Genomic DNA, 21,390 nt, shown 5'->3' with positions numbered 1-21,390 from the left:
AAAAAAAAAGAGAGATATATGACATAATGAAATTGATAGAAGATAAAGTAAAACATCAAAAGTGATGGATATTTCATTCTTAAAATAATAATAATAAAAAGTGATGGATATTTCTTCTCCAAAAGAAAAAGAAAAGGTGATAGATGTATTTTATTCAATTAAATATTTGCACTATGATTTTTACTAATTACACGAAGAATTTCCTCACACATGATTCATGAAGCAGCCCGTACTGAGCGCTCTAGGCTTTACTTGGCTGCACTGAAAGGTGACTGGAAATCTGTTCAAGGCATTCTAAAAATTCAAAGAGAAATTACCAAGGCAAGAGAAACCACACTTCATGTTGCTGCTGCAGCAATCAAGGAAGAGTTTGTAAAGAATTTAGTGAGTAATGCAATGAGTAGCGAAGATCTAAGTGTTGAAAATATTGCTGGAAACATGGCCCTATCCTATGCTGCTGCAACTGGAAATGTGAATATTTCAAAGGCGATGCTGGAGAAAAATAGAGACCTGCCAAACCTAGGTAGTGGGGTGAAACCACTCTATATGGCTGCTTTGTTAGGACACAGTCAAATGGTGCAGTTTCTTTATTCTGAAACTAATAAGATGGTTTGCCAGTGGGATGAAAATGAACAAGCTGAATTATTTATCACTTGTACATGTGTTAGGGGTGGCTTATACGGTAAGCATAAGTAATTATAATTACTCTTGTCAAAAAAGAAAGTATTTATAATGTTTCTTGCTTTTTTTGGGAGGGTGGATTTCACGGTTTAATTTTTTCATTCTAGAATTGATTTGAAGTTAAAAACGGTAGTCATTGCTTAAACATGCATGTTGTGAAAATTAACACAATCTAAGCCACTCCTTTAATTTATAAATAAGGAAAATGTACAGAACTTCACTCATTATTGAGGGCAGTGTTAATTTATTTATTGATTTATATTTTCAATAGTTAGAACGAAGAAGAGGATTTCTGAATCTTAGATGTCATGGACGCACTAAGATGTTGAATAAGTGATGGTTTTAGGTTGTTGAATAAGTGATAGTTTGAATTTAAAATAGCATTTTACACATGGGTTCTAATTAGCTTAATTAGTAAATCTCTTATCATCAAATAAGAAAAACGCATTTACACAAAAAATCAAGTATTTTGATCTGACAATAAAGAATAATCATCAAAACTCTATCTCAAAAAAAGAAAAAGATCTTGTACTAATGGTTTTCTCCACTTAATAATTTACCCTATAATTGAATAGAGGTAGATGGAAGGAAGGGAGAGAAAACGAGTATAATATTCAATCTTTATTTTTCATAATACAATTCGTTCTTAAAAGGTTTTTTCTTTTTCATAAGTAAACATTATAAGCTTGAGTGTAGACAGTTAGAGATATATATGGATGCATAATTTCCCCTCCTTTTTCCATTAGAAAAAAGATGCCATAATTTCTATTGTTTAAAATGTTTGTGATATGTTTTACTTTGTCATTTTTAAAATTATAATAAAATATGTGGGGCCAGATGATTCATGGCCCAGGCCCACTCTGCATTAGGGTCCAGGGCCCGAGCCGAGGAGAGCCATTGCCGAGGACGACCTCCTGCTCGGCACTTCACTAAATGTCCAAAGAAAGGAGCAAACTGAGTGTAGGGGCAGAGCAAAGAAAAAACCGTCAACACAGTAGTACGGAATTCTACGTCTGACAAGCCCATACCTAAACCCATGCCTTTGTGCTTTTCCAGCAACCCCCAACCACTCTAGGTATGGGTCGACTGGACAGGCCTACACCCCAAAAAGTAAAATTAACACGTGGATGCAAAAAAGGGAATGGAACACCAGTATAAAAGGAGAAGAAAACAAAGCTGGAGTGGGGCTGGAGTCTTAGAACTCTTGCTAATGGGCGGTTTAGTTAGTACAGCCAAGCCCACCCATGCAGCATTTCTTATAGGAACTATGACCAAACCGCTCACCTGTGCCCAAGGTCATACCTTTCAAGCCCACTCTCTATAAATCATATTGTTGGGGCCTTTTATATGCGAGCCCAACGCCGTTCATGGGTCGTTAAAAAATCGTGCTCTTACAAAATATATCATTTTTATTATAAAAAATATTCACTGTAATTATTCTCTTATCAAATTGTATATGCAAATGTATATAAAAGTAACATTTATCATTTAATATATTTGGAATTTATTCATTTTTATATTTTTTATATTTATTAGACAACAAATTTTGATTTAAACTGATTAAAAATTCTAGATGTGATCAATATAACTTAAAGGGTAGTTAATAATAATAATAATAATAATAATAATAATAATAATAATAATATATATATTTATATCATATTAAAGATGTGTGTGTGACCTAAAAAAAAATTGATAATTTAGCTAGTTGGGCCACATTGAAAAACATTTCTAATTTTGCCAAAGAAGAAGGTAATGAGAATGAATAAAATTTTGGAAAAAAAGGAGATGATGGACGAGGGAGCGGAGATAGGAATACAAGGGAAGGTTAAGCATTTAATTCAGATGAGTAATTTGGTATCAAAGTAACAGCTGACTCAGGGATTTTTTTTTTTTTTTTTTTTTTTTTTTGAGAAAGAAACTGATGGATTTTATTAATGAAATTCAACTACATCCAATTGTAAAATCGAAACAATATGTGATGGGACATCTTCCATCCATACTTGAAAATCTGGTATGCATAACGCATTTTTAGTCAGACTATGAGTAACCTAATTGTTGTTTCTCTTAATGTGAGAATACAACAATCTTACAAAACTGTTTGCAAACATTTTTGCATCTTTAGTCAGCAAAACCGTTGGTGATAAGCTACGCTCTTCTAACTTCAAAGGTTGAATCAGTCCAAGAGAATCACCTTTAAGGATTTGTGAGAAAGAAACCAAAACTGCTCTATTACTCTCCCGTATTCCCACTCCAATACCGGACATCTTTGCTTCATCTATGAGGTGTCCAATGTCTGCTAGGGATACGTCCTCACATAACAGAGAATCAATAGTGCGCTTTGAGTCACCTTCGAGAACAATGGCTAGTAGACCACGCTCTTGATCGAACTTAAGTGCTTCCTTGGCTGCAAAAGCCTCCACTGTATCAACAGAAAAGGGCAGAGAAATACTACCTGCCATGGATGCAATAACCCTGCCATGCTCATCCCTTGTAATTACCCCAACACCTACCTTCTGCTCCTCTCTAAAAATAGCTTTGTCGAAGTTTACCTTGAACATGTGATTGATTGGAGGAGTCCACCCCGTGTGTTGATGAGCAAGGCTGCCACGGTCTGGAGGTTTTGGAGGAATTAAACGTACATAAGATGCTTGTGCAGACCGAGCATCTTGCAGTATCCATAGGATAGGTTTCAGTGTAGCCGCTGCTAGGAATTGATTGGACCTTACTGATTGATCCGAGGCATTAATTGGAATCAACTCGCCTATATCCGTTGAAGGAAAAACGCAGCAAGCTCCAAGATTCTCGGGCATAATTGTGTCATCAACTTCTACATTAATTGGCTCCGGATTGCATGGATTTGGTGGCAAAAAAATCTTTACCTTAGCTGGACTATTGATTGCATTACACTTCAGATTCTGTGCTAGCTGGTTGTTAGACTTCATATCAGGTACAATAGTCCGAGCCAATAATAACTCATCATTATTATTTATTTCTGCCACAAACGTGGAATTATGCAGCACTAATTCCTCAATAATTGTAGGCGTTGAAACCGTAACCAGCTGCATGGTTGTGGGCAGCAGTAAAGAAGATGTTACTTCATGAGTTGTAACTGAAGAAACTTTCTTGTGCACCACGTCAGCACTGCCCTCCTCCACCGAGCTTGCTGCATTCCCCCCTCTTTTCCCAGTCTCCACCGTACTCCTCCCTATTGTGCAAGACTGATTTCGCTCATAATGCCCAGGCACATACATTTCACCTTTCCCGACTGAGAGTAGGTCCAAATTGTTGCTTTGACACTTTTCGCCAAGTATCAGTGATTTCCTCCATATTTGTCGATGTAGAATGAGTAGTAGACTCGTCACAAAAAGAAAAGTGTTTCCCCAACCCCACAACAAAAAAACCCCACAAGCTCCATGGATATTCTTGATATCCCTAGAGAGACAAAAGAACAATCCCAAAACAAAACACTCCTTCGTGTAGAAGGGACAGAGAACTTCTACTGCTGAAGACAAGGAGGAAAATCCCCCTTTGCTTAACAACAGAGAGACAAGGAGGAACAATTCCTCCATTACCTGACTAAGGGATTTTTGTATGGATTTATATATAGATTGTTCATCTTAACCTAAGAACTTAAATTTTTTAGAAATGCTATGTCAATAATATTTTTACAACATTTTTAAAATAGATTTTAAGTAGCGGGTTGTTACTAGTAGACAAAAAAGTAATTTTAAATGTGAGTTCAAATTAAAACCAATAACACAACTTACTACCTATTTCTAAAAAAAAAAAAAACAAAACAAAACAACTTGCCACCTATAATTTTTTGTGAAATTATTGTAAAAATATTATGAAAATAATACTTCTCTAAATTTTTAACTTAGATGCTCGGCCAAACTTTACCATGCTATCATTTTTTTTTCTTTTGTTCTCATACTATGCTATCAGTTTTGTTTGCTTGAAACTATAGTATCCATTGTTCCAAAATATTACTTCCAATTTTTTTTTTTTTTTGCTTTGAATTTTTGTTTATGGAATAAATAATGATCAATTTCTTACTTTACAAATGACAACTTTCTAATTCAAAACATGTAATATGACATTTGCCCCCCTCACTCTCCTCTTTCTTTATTTCTTTTCTTTTCTTTTCTTTTTTTTTTTTTTTTTTTTTTTTTTTTTTTTTTTTTTTTTTTTTTTTTTTTTTTTGGGAGTTATTTCATGGTTTCAAGAATAACTATTGCGGAATTTTGGTTTATTCATTAAGAATAGTTACCTTGTAATGCAAACACAACCAAACAACTTAAAAGTGATTTTTGATATATCATGTTAACATAGTTACCGATTGTTCCAAAAATTTAATCTATTTGGAAATTGTGCATTTAATCATTTAATCTAACAATTTCAAAGGAAAATGTATTCATTTCTTGAATCTATTGTTGCCCTAACACTAACATATATACACGAAACACATGCACCAGTAGCACATTCACTCTTTACACTCTAGATCTATTCAATTCTTTTAATAAATTATAATTCACTTAGGTATGGCTACTTTCATTTCATTGTCAATTCCAGGGTTGAAGTTAAAAGAGGAAAAGTCGAAGCAATCTCAAGCTCATGAACTACTTAAACAGTGTCTTCAGTCATACAGAGATAATATTGAGAATTTAAACGAAATTCCAGAGCTTTCACTAGTTCTATTTATTGCAGCAGATGTAGGCAATGTGGAGTTTTTGGTCAAGCTTATTCATTTTGACTTTGATCTATTATGGAAAATAGACTATAAGAAGAGAAGTTTATTTCATTGCTGTTGAGAAGCGCCATGAAAGCATCTTCAATTTACTTGCGGTAGGCTCAATTAGAGATCTATTAGCATATAGAATAGATGAAGATGGAAACAACATGTTGCATTTAGCTGCAGGATTGGCACCTGAAGATAAGCTTAATGCTATATCAGGAGCAGCTCTTCAAATGTAGCGAGAACTATTATGGTTCAAGGTAATTATTCATATGATTTGAGTACTAAGTTTTTGAATCATTTTGTTAGAATATTAATTAAATGATTGAATTTACCATTAATCAATAATTTAAACTTTTGGAATAATTGATCATTTATCACATTTTGTAGAAAATTCACTCATGTTTACTCTTAGATTTAATGTCTACCTAAAATTTTCTGTTTTTTAAGACTAATTAACAAGTCTCTCATGGTAATTCCTTATGATTTGCAATGGAAGGAGGTGGAAAAGGCTGTAAGACCTGTATTCAAAGAAATGAAAAATGGAAACGGGGGAACACCATATGTTTTATTTGCGAAGAACCACAAGAAGTTAAGGAAGGAGGGAGAGAAGTGGATGATGAATACAGCTAAATCATCTATGGTGGTTGCAACACTAAATGGAACTATAGCCTTTTCTTACCAACCAGATGATAAATTAAACCACCAAAGTCCTAAATTAGGCCTGGCCTATTCGGTTTCAAGCGCAATTGCAGTATTTTGCTCTTCAACATCCCTAATTACGTTCTTGAGCATCCTTACCTCACGTTATTCATACGAGGACTTCCTTGTGTCGTTACCTGTTAAGTTGATGATTGGAGTCACTACTCTTTTCATCTCAATTGCTGCCATGATGGTTGCATTTTCTGCATCCTTTTGCTTGAAGAATCATAATCACCAGGAATTGCCATTGATTTTTTTGTCATTGGTTTATTTGCATGTGTGCCAATCTTGTACATGTTGCTGAAGTACCGTCTATTAGTTGACATAGTCCAATGTACCTGCTTTCGTTTTCAGCCACGACAACGTCTACTTTACTAGGAAGTATCTGATGCGCCACTGTCTAGCGGGTGTCTTACACACCCACTGCGTAAGGCTGATGTATAAAATAATTAACGTTACTTACTAGCAATGGCCTTTCGAGTGCAACTAGTCAATCTTTTCTGTTGCTTTCCTTTCTTCATGTGTAAAATGAATATGAATAAATTTTTACAGAATTTCAACATATGACGTACGCTCTTGATAATAGTTTTTTATTGTCAGACCGAGACACTAATCAGTTTATGGTGTAGGTAGAAATTGAACCCCAGATCTCTTATACAACTATTAGAGACTTTACCAATTGAGCTAACTGGAACCTGAATACGAATAAATTGGAACTATAACGTTGCATGTTATTAAACACACATCTTATCTTTTGCATTTTAATCTTTAGCATTTCTTTTTCAATAGTAATCTTTGGTATCTTTTGAATTATTGTTATGTATTTATCTACAGTCTTGTCTTGTGTTCTCCAAATTATAGATACAAGGATATGTAATCTGTCACACTCATTGTTTTACATTCACTTTTCATGAATTAAATGTGAAAATCACTGTTTTGCTTAAAATTTGTATTTCTGTACATGCAACTATGGATATTGTGTGAACAAGTGTATGTAAAATGAATGTAAAAGAATATATATTTAGCCTAAATACAATGCACACAATACTCCAAGGATACAAATGACAATTTATTTAAACAAGCATTGTGTTCCAATTGTATCAAAGCCATTCGACTTTCATGGCTTCCAACTCTCACTTCTCCTCTTCCTTCATTTTTTTCAGTTTTAACCTAGCTTGTTATGGTTATAGAGATTTTATCAAATATTAACCAAATAATTAATTATGCAATAGATCTGAATCAATGAAACATCAAATAAGCACAGATCACATGAACATAGTATCCACATGCGCCATCTTCTTCTTGTTGTTGTTCCTATTTCAAAGTGGAATGAGAGGAATCCAATGAGAAGAGAGCGAGAGGGAGAAGTCCCAGTCTATTGATCCCTTGGGTCCCTCGTCATGAAAGAAGTAATGAAGAAAGGGAAGCCTTGGGTCAAACTGCGTTTGTTGTTGCCTTTATAGCTTTCTAGAGCAGAGATCTAGCAATGCATTCTAGGCACAGGTCATTGGTATTGGATGCATCGTTAGGTTGTGTCAAGTAAAATCTGCTCCTTTTTTTCCGTTGTAGAAAAGAGATTAAATACTGTGTTCATTTATTTATTTATTTTGTATTAATGATTTTTATAAGGTCATATGATCTTATACTGCAAAGTTAATTTTCGTAAATTTTGAAGAGGTCTGAACAAAAATAAATAAATTAATTAATTAAAAATAAATAAATAAACGACAAAACAAATTCATCCCAAACAATTAAACATAAACATATATGATTTCCTTTTTTCATTTTTTAAGGTAATATTCGAGGGCAAATTGGTCATTTAGTCTATTTTAACGAAATTTATACCCAAAAAGCCCCCATTTTGAAGTGAAAAACGTACATACTTCCAAAGCACTGCAGTAGGAGTATGTAAGAATTACCCCTTTATGCAACTCGAGTTTTGTGAAAGGTGACAATAGTTGATGTAGTTATCTTAAAAAAAAAAAAAAAAAAAAAAATTGCTATTGTATGTTTGCTTTAAGAAAATCGGGTAATTCTACGGTACCCAAAAAAAAGCGGGGGTAACTGTACCCACTAGTAGGTAACCTGCAATATCAGGTTACTTTTTTCTCACATTTGATGGTCCCATCCTCACATTGTATAGTTCCAATACCACATGTGACAATTTTTTTCTCACATTGTACAATTCCCTTACTTTTTTTTCTCACATTTGACAGTTTCATCCTTACATTGTGCAGTTCCAACATCACATGTGATAATTCTTTTATCACATTGGGTGATTCCTTACTTTTTTCTCACACTTGACGGTTTCATCCTCACATTGTACAGTTCCAACATCACGTGTGATAGTTCCTTTCTCACATTTGATGGTTCCCTTACTTTTTTTCACACATTTGACAGTTCCATCCTCACATTGTGCAATTGTGCAATTCCATTATCACATGTGATAATTCTTTTTGTCACATTTGGTCGTTTCTTTACTTCTTTTTTTCACATTTGACGGTTCCATTCACACATTGTGCGGTTTCAACATCACATGTGACAGTTCTTTTGTCACATTGGGTGGTTCCCTTACTTTTTTCTTATACTTGACAGTTCCATCCTCACATTGTACAGTTTCAACATCACATGTGATAGTTCTTTTGTCACATTTGGTGGTTTCTTTACTTTTTTCTCACATTTGATAGATTCATCATCATATTGTACAGTTCCAATATCACATGTGATAGTTCTTTTGTCACATTTGGTGGTTCCCTTACTTCTTCTTTTTTTCACATTTGACGGTTCCATCATCACATTATATAGTTTTAACATCACATGTGACAATTCTTTTGCACATTTAGTGGTTCCCTCACTTTTTTCTCACACTTGGTAATTCCATCCTCACATTATGTATTTCCAATATCACATGTGACAGTTCTTTTGTCACATTTAGTGGTTCTCTTTTTTTTTTTTTTCTCACACTTGACGATTTCATTCTCATATTGTGCTGTTTCAATATCATATTTTACAGTTCTTTTCTCACATTTGGTGGTTCCCTTTTTTTTTTTTTTTTTATCACACTTGATGGTTCCATCCTCACATTGTGCAATTTCATCATCACATGTGACAGTTTTTTTCTCACATTTGGTGGTTCTCTTACTTTTTTCTCACATTTGATGGTTCCATTGTTATATTAAGCAGTACCAACATCGCATCTGTTCTATTTTTGTCACATGTGACAATTCTTTTCTCACATTTGGTGGTTCGCTTACTTTTTTCTCACATTTGACAGTTCCATCCTCACATTGTGCGGTTCCAACATCACATGTGATAGTTCTTTTGTCACATTGGATGGTTCCCTTACTTTTTTCTCACACTTGACAATTTCATCCTCATATTGTGCAATTCCAACATCATATGTGACAGTTCTTTTCTCACATTTGGTGGTTCTCTTACTTTTTTCTCGCATTTGATGGTTCCACTGTCGCATTAAGCAATACCAACATCGCATCTGACTCTATTTTTGTCACATATAGTGTTACCCTATTTTTTATTCTCAAATTTGACAATTCCATTATTACATTAGGCAGTATTAACATTACTTCTGACCGTACTTTGTCACATTTGGTGGTACCCTATTTTTTTTCTTATAATTGACAATTCAATCATCACAATAAGCACTACCAATATCACATCTGACCATAATTTTACATTTGGGCTTATCACTGAGATCACTTTTTTACTTACTAATAACCGCTCATCACAATAGTAGTTTTTTAAAAGTTATTAAAAAATTTAGATCTAAAATCGAAAAAAAAAAAAAAAAAATTAGTTGGAATTATCTTGGTTTCTTCCACAAATATTTGAATATACCAATTAACTTCCTACGTATCTCTCTTGGTAGCTTCCATCACATTCAGGGGCATACCTCCCTATAAAATAACATATTTAAGGTCACTTTCTTGATGTTTATATTTTTATTATTTATATATGATGGTGAACCCAAAATTAGACTATCTCCAATTCGTCCATGGTGTCGTCCAAGACCAGAAAGGTCATCCAAGTGCAAGAAGGTCGTCCAGCATGGAGTCACTTAGACGACCGCTAAACACTTAGAAATTTTCAAAGTAAATCTATATCCAAAAGCTTATGATTCGGACCATGTTCTACTATTCTAAAGTAGGAGCAAAATCTTTATTCATCGCTCTAACTTCCCACTAAGTTCTTAACTTCTGATGGTCGTTGTAGAAGTTAAGTCTGAACCTTCTAACTTCCATCTACGTTAAGGAAGTCACTAAACAAGTAACCACTCCAAAGCTCACTATAAAAGGACTCAACCATATGAAATCAAAGTAAGTTTTTCACCACTTATGGAGTTGGAATTCCAGAGTTCAAGAGAGAAAACTAACTTAAGCATCGGAAGGTTCTTGGCCAGTTCATCCCGGTCACATTTGATCTTGTGCTTCTTTCTTTTCAGGCCTTATAAGCAATCTCAAGCCCATTGAAGCCCGGAACATTAAACCTACTGATTTTTTGTGCATCATCAATATATACTATAAAACCGAAGATGTATAACCATATGTGCTCTCTAATTGTTCTTATGCAACATCTGCAACTTAATCACAGTTGTGTGTTTATTGTGGTGTCTATGGTTGGAAATAGGGTGACTATATAATTAGCAAGTTATGCAAAAAAAATCCAATACAAAGATTGTTGACAATTTTAAAATTTTCAGTAATCACTTGAATTGAAACTACAGATCCAATTCTCAAAAAGAAAAAAAAAAGAAAAAGAAAAAAAAAACCATAGATCTAGTATGAAATAGTCATCAATCAAGGCCACTACACCAGGTTTTATATTTTTTAGGCATTTTCATTAGATCCACGTGTGCAGAAGTGTCAAATGACTGTGTCCAACACGGTATAGCCACCCATCTAAAGTGTCTATGCAATTTTGTTTCATAATATTATTATTACATTTAGACCCATCTAAATCAAAATAAACATCCAAAAAATTTCCACAATAACAAATGTAAGAGCAGATTTTGGGGCCCAGGCCCAGTAAGCAGGCGATTCTGGCCCAAAAGACCCTCAACAATGAATTTGTAGAGAGTGGGTCGAAGAACTAGGTCTAGACAGAATGAACGTAATTGTTAGTAAGCGATGCAACCATTTGAACGTGGAGATGTTTTATTAAGTTTCCTGGGATAACAGTTCATGGAACAATAACTTAGGCTTTGTTTACAGAACTTCTCTTTCTTTCTCTTCCCTTTTCCTTACTTTTTGCTCTCCAGCTTCCGATCCCTTGATCATGGGGGTTTTCTTCTCTTATATAGCATCTTTCGAATGATAATGGCCCTACACTTGTTGATCATCTGGGCCTCTACGTGAGTGCCTGTCCCATAGGACATCATCCTCCTTTTCTGTGAGTTGCACTGGCCAAGATAATACTGTTCTCCTGTCCTCTCCACATTAATGCGGCTGGAAAAGTAGCTTCCTTGCATTTAATGCGGCAGTTGTGGTTGCCCCCCTGAGCGTCCAGCATTTCCCTTCGATTTGGGACGATTTCCCACTATGTGAAGGGTGTGTGTTGGACTCCCATTTGATGTGTCCGAGGAGACACTCCTCCTCGGACGCCTCTTAAACAGGCCCGGCCCGACCCAACAGGGTTGGACTGGAAGTCCTCTGGCCATGTCCTCACTTCCTGTTATGGCTGGGCTTTGTACGGGTACCATGGCCCACAGCTTACTGGCGAACCTTACCCCCCACAATAGCCCCTCAAAATTCTGACTCTTCCTTCTTGGTCCGAGGAGGAAAGGCGGGATTTTGATGCCCACTGGACAGTTCGTTGTGGGTTCCTGCTTTACACGTGCGGGGGCGTGCCCTCACGTGCCTCATTAATGGTGCAGGCATTTATTGACCCTGGGGAAGTAATTGCAGCTTTTGGAGTTTTACGTTCTTTCAATCCAACGGCTGGAGACCGGATCAACGGTGGACAACATTTCATTTGCTCTAGGCGGGAGTGTGTCTGTCCAACTCCCTCTGAGTATATAAGGTTTTGAAGGCGTTCCTTCCTCGCTTTTGACGAACACTCCAGTACTCAGAGCATCTTAGAGCCTTCTCCTTCAGCGCGTTCTTACCTTCGCCGCCGTTCTCCTGAAGATTCCGTCGAGTTTCTTACCCGTAAGTGCGCGCTTCTTCTTCGTTACTCTTTATTAGACAAACTGCCTTCACGTTGTCTAGGATTAGAGGGGATGGGTAGGCTTGAAAAAATGGTAGATTCTCCGGCCGGTATGGCGGGCTTCAGGGCGAAGTATCGTATTCCACCGGAGGTAGGTTTAGAGTATTGCCACCAGGAGGAAATTTTGTTCAAGAGGAGAACGGGGGAAGTCGCAATTCCAATGATAGCCTTCGTGGAAGGAGGAATGACGATTCCAATGGGGAGAATAACTAAGGACTACCTACGTGGTCATAGATTGGCCCCACAACAGTGCACCGCGAACCTGTTCCGGATCCTGGGGTGCGCCGACGCCTTAAACGACCAGATGAACCTCGGCCTTTCATGGCACGACGTGGTTCATCTTTATGAATGCCATAAGCTCGGCGACTTATACTACCTAAAGTCCAGGACTGACGAAGTGAGGTTGATATCCTGCCTTCCTAAGTCCAGCAAAGGCTTGAAGGACGACCATCTGATCGTCTCCGGACCATGGCATGACGGCCTTCACTGTCCAACTAGGGCGAGAACGCCAGGTGGGGTGTCATAGAACTAGACTCCATGGGGAGGACCTTAGTTTTGAGCTCTTCCCCCCTTTTTTCTTTCTTTCTTTCTTTTTATTTTGAACTTGTTGGTTTGGTTGCACGCCTCCTCGGACTAACGTGAACCCTTTAACGGCCTTTGCAGACAAGGAGCGAACATCCCCTCGGTTGAGCTTGGTCAACGTCCAGGCTCTAAACTACCTCCTGAGATCTGAGATTTTAGTAAGCGAGGATGGACAATTACGGTCGGCTCCTTTGATTTTGGACTACATTCCCCTCACTCGATCCTTAGTAGACCCCGGCCAAGCTATAAGGGCTGGCAGTCCAAACTTGGCACGTATTGACGTATCCATTCCTGGGTTCCTTGCTTCAACAGACTTACCTCCTATTCAGCTGCCTCCCCAACGTGCCTTTCCCGCAGTGGTTATCTCGGAGGAGGAGGCTGGTTCTTTGCATTCATCCTTAGAGGAACAAATAGACCAGTTCCAATTTACCGAGGAAGGAGAGGCATCGGTCAGGGTAGTAGAGCTCTCGAACTCCGACGCCAATTTAGACCGTGCTTCAGCGGCTCCTGATACTGGTTTAATCATCGCTCAAGTTGATACCAGCGAAGAAATTGAAGAAGAAGGAATGGACTTGAAGCCGAGGACTGGCCTCAGGGGCCTTCTATCCAACAGGAGCAAAGGGCAGTCCTCTAAGGATGTCTCGAAGGAACAAGCTGCCACTAAGGCTCCTGCTCCTCCTCTTCCTCCCCCCTCGTCGGACGCGGCGCTGTAACCTATGCCTAACTTAAGGCGAAAAAGGAAGGTAGAAGAAACGGAAGAGGGAGAGATTGGCCGTGAGAAGGCCAGGCCTCAGAAGAAGGGCAAGAAGACGAAAGAGCCCCGAGAGAAGAGGACTAGGTCCTCTGATACCCGAGATGAGACAGCCACTCATAGGGAACAACGAACATGGTCGCCGCGGATCGAATTGGACGGCGCCCCGATCCCCTGGGATGCGACCCTATGGGAATCCCAACGAGAGCAGGCATCATACTTGGCCGAGGCCCTACAGCAACCTCTTCTCTTGCCTCGTGATATGAAGGGGCTTAGGAAGACTCATCAGCCAGAACTTTTCATGTCATTAAAGAGTGACATGGCCATGGTAAGTGGAATCTTCTATCTCGTCCTTATATTGTGCACCCTATTATCGTCATGTTTTAATAGGGTTTTTATTTACTTCCGAGCGCAGGTCACTCAACAAATTTTTGTTGCGGAGGAATGGGCCAAGAAGGCTCGCGAGGACCTGCATAGGGAGGCTCAGTCCCGCTATGTCGCCGAGAAGGCTGCTGGCGATCTCAAACAGGATTTTGATCGTCAGGATAAAGAAATAAAGGAGGTGAAAAAGGATCATGCGAGCGCGGAGGCCGGCCTTAAGAATGCCGAAAAGCAAGCTAATGATCTGCGCATAAAGCTCCGCCAATCTGAGGAGAAACTTACGTCGGAGCAGCAGGCGGTCTCCACACTCAAGGCTGAGCTTGCAAATAAAGCTCCACCAATCTGAGGAGAAACTTACATCGGAGCAGCAGGTGGTCTCCACACTCAAGTATGATATGCGCATAAAGCTCCGCCAATCTGAGGAGAAACTTACGTCGGAGCAGCAGGCGGTCTCCACACTCAAGGCTGAGCTTGCAAGGACCAAGGAGGAGGCCCGCTTGGCTAGGGAAGCTGCTGAGAAGGCTGTGGCGGCCTCATATGAGCGTGGAGTTCGTGACACTGAGGCTAGGCTGGCCGAGGAGGTAGCCATTGTCTGCAGGGAATACATCACCACGTCCTGGGGTGTAGCCCTGGATCGGGCAGCTGTCCCAGCGGATTCTGATCTCAGGAAGGCTGAGAACATCTTCTTCCCAGAGGATGTACGCGAAATTCCTGACAAGGATGCCTCCAAAGAGCCTCTTCCAATAGACTCCTTTATTCTCGAGGCTGGGGGCAATGAGCAGGCCACGCAGGACAAGCCACCCGAGGACAGCCTTTCCATCAAGGAGATCGTCGCACAGGCCAAGGAGGTTGCCCCGGGGACCCAAGCAGCTGATGGTCAGCCCACTCCTGCTCAGGGCTCTTGGAGACTAGTGTAGGATTTATTTGTCTCATCTTTTATATTTTGTTTTTTTTTGCCTCGCTAGCGTTTGTAAACAGAACTACTTTTGGATTTTAATGATAAAGGTTATTTTCTTTCAAATACTATTGTCTTCTTCTTTCATTCTTTTTTCTTTTTTTTTTTTTTCATCATGAATGGATGTCTGTTCCATCACTAACTATTGATAACCGAGCGTAAGTGAATGAATACGTGAATGGAACGATAGTTAATAATTAGGCGCACTGGCTGCGAACCTTATTTTCTCCAAGTCCCTAGTCCGAAGAGCCAAACAGGATTTGGGCCCTATTTAACACTTAGGGAGAACTGCACCGCGGTTAATTTTCCCCAAGTCTGTGGCCAAGGAGCCATGCAGGACTTGGGTTCTGTTTAACACTTGGCAAGAATAGCTTAATTGTTAATTTCCCTCAAGTCTATGGTCTAGGGAGCCATGCAAGACTTGGGTTCTGTTTAACACTTAGTGAGAATGGCTTCGTGGTTAATTTCCCCCAAGTCTGTGGCCGAGGAGCCATGCAGAACTTGGGTTCTGTTTAACACTTGGCAAGAATAGCTTAATTGTTAATTTCCCCGAAGTCTGTGGTTCAGGGAGCCATGCAGGACTTGGGTTCTGTTTAACACTTAGTGAGAATGGCTTCGCGGTTAATTTCCCCCAAGTCTGTGGCCGAGGAGCCATGCAGGACTTGGGTTCTGTTTAACATTTGGCAAGAATAGCTTAATTGTTAATCTCCCCCAAGTCTGTGGTCTAGGGAGCCATGCAGGACTTGAGTTCTGTTTAACACTTAGTGAGAATGGCTTCGCGGTTAATTTCCCCCAAGTCTGTGGCCGAGGAGCCATGCAGGACTTGGGTTCTGTTTAACACTTAGTGAGAACCATTTTGCGGTTAATTTCCCCCAAGTCTGTGGCCGAGAAGCCATGCAGGACTTGGGTTCTGTTTAACACTCCGTGAGAACCATTTTGCGGTTAATTTCCCCCAAGTCTGTGGTCGAGAAGCCATACAGGATTTGAGTTCTGTTTAACTCTTGGTGAGAATAATATCGCGGTTAATTTCCCCCAAGTCTGTGGCCGAGGAGCCATGCAGGACTTGGGTTCTGTTTAACACTTAGTGAGAACCATTTTGCGGTTAATTTCCCCCAAGTCTGTGGCCGAGAAGCCATGCAGGACTTGGGTTCTGTTTAACTCTTGGTGAGAATAGCTTCGCGGTTAATTTCCCCCAAGTCTGTGGCCGAGAAGTCATGCAGGACTTGGGTTCTGTTTAACTCTTGGTGAGAATAGCTTCGTGGTTAATTTCCCCCAAGTCTGTGGCCGAGGAGCCATGCAGGACTTGGGTTCTGTTTAACACTTAGTGAGAACCATTTTACGGTTAATTTCCCCCAAGTCTGTGGCCGAGAAGCCATGCAGGACTTGGGTTCTGTTTAACTCTTGGTGAGAATAGCTTCGCGGTTAATTTCCCCCAAGTCTGTGGCCGAGGAGCCATGCAGGACTTGGGTTCTGTTTAACACTTAGTGAGAACCATTTTGCGGTTAATTTCCCCCAAGTCTGTGGCCGAGAAGCCATGCAGGACTTGGGTTCTGTTTAACTCTTGGTGAGAATAGCTTCACGGTTAATTTCCCCCAAGTCTGTGGCCGAGGAGCCATGTAGGACTTGAGTTCTGTTTAACACTTACATAAGTAACTGGACAGTAACACGGCATTTAGAAATTATATCTTTCATTAATAACAGTACCTTTTCAGGTTGTTTACATTCCAAGGGCGTGGCACTACATGTTTTTCCAAGTCTTCCAAAAAGTAGGCTCCTATGCCGACCACAGAAGTGATGCGGTACGGTCCCTCCCAATTTGGTCCGAGCTTTCCCCACGCGGGGTTCCTCGCAATGCCTAAGACCTTCCTCAGTACTAGATCCCCATGCGCTAATGGTCTGGACTTCACTTTGGCGTCGTAACCTTGCTTGAGCTTCTGCTGGTAGTTAGCTAAGTGGACCATCGCGCCCTCCCTTCTTTCGTCGATGAGGTCCAAGCTCTTTTCCAGAAGCTTGTTATTGGTAGCGGGGCAGAAGGTGGTGGTCCTCTGGGTTGGGAAGTTCACCTCCAGTGGAATGACAGCCTCGGCCCCATAGGTCATTGAAAAAGGGGTTTCCCCTGTGGACCTACGAGGCGTGGTGCGGTATGTCCACAAGACATGGGCCAACTCCTCTACCCATCTTCCCTTTGCGTCATCTAGTCTCTTTTTCAGTCCGTTTATAATGGTCTTGTTGACAGCTTCTGCTTGTCCATTACTCTGGGGGTAAGCTGGCTTGGAGTACCGGTTAACTATACCTAGCTCACTGCAGTACCTTCTGAAGGCTTTGCTGTCAAACTGGAGCCCGTTGTCCGACACCAAGGTCTGCGAGGTGCCGAACCTGGTGACTATATTTTTCCAGAGAAATTTCTTGACATCGACGTCCCTAATGTTTGCCAGCGCCTCTGCCGCCACCCATTTAGTGAAGTAGTCGGTGCCGACGAGAAGAAATTTTATGTTCCCTGTTGCCTTGGGGAATGGACCGAGTGTATCTAGGCCCCATTGCGCAAATGGCCAGGGACTGGACAATGGGTTTAGCTCTCCGCCAGGCTGGTGTATGCTCGGAGCGAATATCTGGCATTGGTCGCACTTCTTCACATAATCCAGGGCTTCCTTATGCATGCTCGGCCACCAATAACCCAGAGTTAAGGCTCTGTGAGACAAAGACCTACCCCCCGTGTGACTTCCGTAGATTCCTTCGTGTAACTCTTCTAGGATGAGTTCTGCAGCCTCTGGGTGCACACACAGCAAATACGGCCCTGACAACGAGCGTCTGTAAAGCTTGGAGTCCTCCGACAACCAGAATCGGGTAGTTTTTCTCCTGATTTTGCCGGCCTCCACCTTATCATCTGGTAAGGTGTCATGCTTTAAGTACAGAACGATAGGGTCCATCCAGCTCAGTCCTGCCCTGATGTTATGTATTCCAATCCCATTAGCCTTCTCTGTTAGTGGACAGGGGATCTCTTCTACCAATATGACCCGAGGTAGGGGTTGAGCCGAGGAGGTAGCCAACGTCGCAAGAGAATCAGCATGAGTGTTCCCACTTCTGGGTACGTGCGTCAAGCGGAAGTGATGAAATTGGGTCTGCAAGTGCTTAACCCGAACTAGATACTCTTGCATTCTTTCATCCTTTGCCTCCATGTCTCCGTTTACCTGCCCCACAATAAGTCTTGAATCCGAGAACATGTCTACGGATTTCCCCCCCATTTTTCGGATCATTCCCATTCCCTCCAATAGCGCCTCATACTCGGCTTCGTTATTCGTGGCTGAAAAATCGAGTCTCAAGGATTTCTCTATGGTTATCCCTTCGGGTGAGAGCAGGACAAGTCCTAACCCTGAGCCCCTTTGGCTCGATGCGCCATCAATGTATGCTTTCCAACAAGTGAGTCCACGTGGGGAAACTGTGCTGCTCACCCGCTCATCAGCCCCCAGTAAGACCGACACTTCCTTTCCTTCTGCTGCGGGCTCCGCAAATTCTGCCACTAGGTCGGCAAGGACCTGACCCTTTACAGCGGTGCGAGGCATGTATCTAATGTCAAAGGCGCCCAAAATCGTTCCCCATTTTGCAATTCTACTCGTGTAATCGGCGCTGCGCAGGATGGATTTTAAGGGGAGTTGAGTTAACACCACAACAGTGTGTACTTGAAAGTAGTGGGGCAGCTTTCTTGTGGCCTGTACGATGGCCAAGATAGCCTTTTCGAGGGGGAGGTAATGGGTTTCTGCCTCCTGCAGGGATTTGCTAACGTAATAGACTGGTCGCTGTGTGCCATTGTCTTCTTGGATTAGCACCAAGCTTACTGCATGCGGGGCCATAGCTATGTAGGCAAACAAAACCTCGTCGGCCTCGGGGCTGGACATAATCGGCTGTTGGGCGAGGTATTCCTTTAGCTGTTGGAAAGCTATAGCGCATTGCTCATTCCACTCAAATCCTTTCCACTTGTGCAATAGGAGAAAAAATGGCCTACATCTATCTGCTGAGCGCGAGATGAAACGGTTTAAAGCTGTTATCATACCAGTAAGCTTCTGGACTTCCTTAGGGTTTCGAGGAGGCTGCAAGTTATGGATAGCTCTTATTTGGTCAGGGTTAGCCTCAATGCCTCTGTGAGTCACCATATAGCCCAAGAACTTTCCAGATCCCACTCCAAATGAACATTTGGTCACGTTTAGCCGTAGTTTGTACTTTCTTAGTATTTGAAAAACGTTGCCGAGATCATCAATATGGTTGGGAGCCAGCTTACTTTTAACCACCATGTCATCTATGTACACTTCAATGTTTTTGCCCATCTGCTGTTCAAACATCCTGGTCATCATTCTTTGGTAGGTTGACCTGGCATTTTTTAGGCCGAAGGGCATCACTTTATAATGATAATTCCCGACTGGGGTGACAAAAGCAGTCTTCTCCTGGTCTTCGGCGGCCAAGGGTATCTGGTGGTAGCCTTGAAAAGCGTCTAGAAAACTCATTCTAGGATGTCCGACAGTCGAATCTACCAACCGGTCTATCCGGGGCATAGGGAAGGGATCCTTTGGGCACGCCTTGTTTAGGTCGGTGAAGTCTACTCAGACCCGCCATTTCCCGCTCTTCTTCCTTACCACTACCGTGTTGGCTAACCACTCGAGATAGAAGACCTCTTTGATAGCCCCTGCTTTCTTCAATCTTGTGACCTCTTCTATCACGGCGTCGGTATGTTCTTTCGACGGTCGTCGAGGAGCTTGCCTCTTAGGTGTTATGGCCGGGTTCACATTAAGGCGGTGGCAGATGAAATCTGGGTCGACCCCGGGGGCCTCATAGGGGTCCCAAGCAAACACGTCTAAATTCTGTCGGAGGAAGGCAGTCAGTGCTGACTTCTCTTGGGGCGGCAATTTCAAGCCAATTTGAAAAAACCTCTCAGGGTCAGATCCGACAAGTACTTTCTCCAACTCCTCACAGTTCACCTCCATGGCTGGTCCTCCACTGCCCGCAGTTGGGACCGTAGTCATTAATTGCTATAAGCCGCTCTCGGTCGACATGGAAGTTATGCGATCCTGCTACCGTAAGATTGCCGACACCATGCATTGCCTAGCTACTCCCTGGTTCCCTATTATCTCTTTGATCTGACCTCCTGACGGATATTTCACCTTTTGGTGCAAGGTTGACGACACAGCCCCTAAGGTATGTAGCCATGGCCGGGCCACGATGGCTGTGTAAGGGGAGTATGCATCTACGACAATGAAGTTCACTTCTACCACCTCTGAGTCTGTTTGCACAGGCAACCTAATCATGCCTCTCGGGATGACGACCTTTCCTTCAAAGCTAACCAGGGGGGAATCGTATGGCAACAGGTCTTCCTGCTTCAAGTTCAATCCCTTATACAAATCAGGGTACATTATCTCCACCGCGTTGCCTTGATCAACTAACACCCTTTTGACGTCATAACCTCCTATCCTGAGCGTCACGACTAAGGCATCATCGTGGGGTTGGATAGTTCCTTGTTTGTCTTCCTCCGTGAACCCGATTAATGGCGTGGCGCTCATTCTAGCCCTCTTGGGTTCCCTGTCATCTGGCTTAGTCGGGAAACTGCTCACTGACATTACCCTGAAGGGGACAGAGCCTGTCCTTCCAGGTGCGGCGAGAATGACATTAATTGTGCCAATGGGTGGCCTCAACGTACTTTGTCTGGTTTCATTGTTTAATGGTTCTTGCCATCCTTCAGAGCGATGCAGCAGATGTCTCAGCTTCCCTTCTCGGACGAGCCTGTCTAAATAGTTCTTCAGGTTCCTGCAATCATCGGTAGTGTGACCGGGCTCCTGATGGTATGCGCAATACAGGTTCTGATTACGCTTCAAAGGGTCGCCAGCCATCTTGTTCGGCCACTGAAAGAAAGGCTCATACTTCACCTTCTCTAGGATTTTATGAAGAGGTTCTCGGAACACAGCATGGACTGCCTGAGCCCCAGTAGATCTGGACTGCTCTACATAGTCCCTTCTCGTCCTGTTACTGTTGTTAAATCGTTCCGACCTGAAGTCCCTCCTCTCCTGAGGGACGACCTTTGCTTTACCCTTCCCCATCTGCTGGTCCTCCTCGACCCATTTGTACTTGTCAATTCGGTCCATGAGTTGGCGCACGCTGGTGACTGGCTTTCCAGTGAGGGACTTTCTTAAGCCGTGTTCTGTCGGCAAGCCCCTTTTGAACGTACTGATGGCGATGTCATCATATTTCCCTTCGATCTCGTTATACATTTCCCAGTATCTATCCGAGTAGGCTTTCAGCGTCTCTCCTTCCCGCATGGACAAGGATAGGAGGGAATCGAGGGGCCGAGGGACTCTAGTGCTGGTGATGAAACGGGAACCAAAAGCCTACATCAGC

At 41.5% G+C, this 21,390-nt stretch overlaps 4 protein-coding genes across 4 annotated transcripts; 2 read left to right on the top strand and 2 right to left on the bottom strand.

Moving 5' to 3' along the window:
• The first annotated feature begins 210 nt into the window (after window positions 1–210).
• Window positions 211–696, top strand: LOC115969228. Its single transcript, XM_031088833.1, has one exon. The coding sequence runs from the start codon at window positions 211–213 to the stop codon at window positions 694–696; it is 486 nt and encodes a 161-aa protein (XP_030944693.1).
• A 4,529-nt stretch (window positions 697–5,225) lies between these two features.
• Window positions 5,226–6,425, top strand: LOC115969219. Its single transcript, XM_031088821.1, has 3 exons — window positions 5,226–5,417; window positions 5,461–5,654; window positions 5,870–6,425. The coding sequence occupies exons 1-3, from the start codon at window positions 5,226–5,228 to the stop codon at window positions 6,423–6,425; spliced, it is 942 nt and encodes a 313-aa protein (XP_030944681.1).
• A 10,228-nt stretch (window positions 6,426–16,653) lies between these two features.
• LOC115969136 lies at window positions 16,654–20,024 on the bottom strand. Its single transcript, XM_031088708.1, has 4 exons — window positions 19,762–20,024; window positions 17,517–19,146; window positions 16,755–17,372; window positions 16,654–16,665 (listed from the first exon to the last, which is right to left on the bottom strand). Exons 1-4 carry the CDS (start codon window positions 20,022–20,024, stop codon window positions 16,654–16,656), a joined length of 2,523 nt encoding a protein of 840 aa, XP_030944568.1.
• A 48-nt stretch (window positions 20,025–20,072) lies between these two features.
• LOC115969124 lies at window positions 20,073–21,137 on the bottom strand. Its single transcript, XM_031088699.1, has one exon. It carries the CDS (start codon window positions 21,135–21,137, stop codon window positions 20,073–20,075), a length of 1,065 nt encoding a protein of 354 aa, XP_030944559.1.
• Window positions 21,138–21,390: the final 253 nt, after the last annotated feature.

Source organism: Quercus lobata, chromosome 2, assembly GCF_001633185.2.
Source record: "Quercus lobata isolate SW786 chromosome 2, ValleyOak3.0 Primary Assembly, whole genome shotgun sequence".
NCBI lineage: Eukaryota > Viridiplantae > Streptophyta > Magnoliopsida > Fagales > Fagaceae > Quercus > Quercus lobata.
This window is presented reverse-complemented; position numbering and strand designations above follow the sequence as displayed.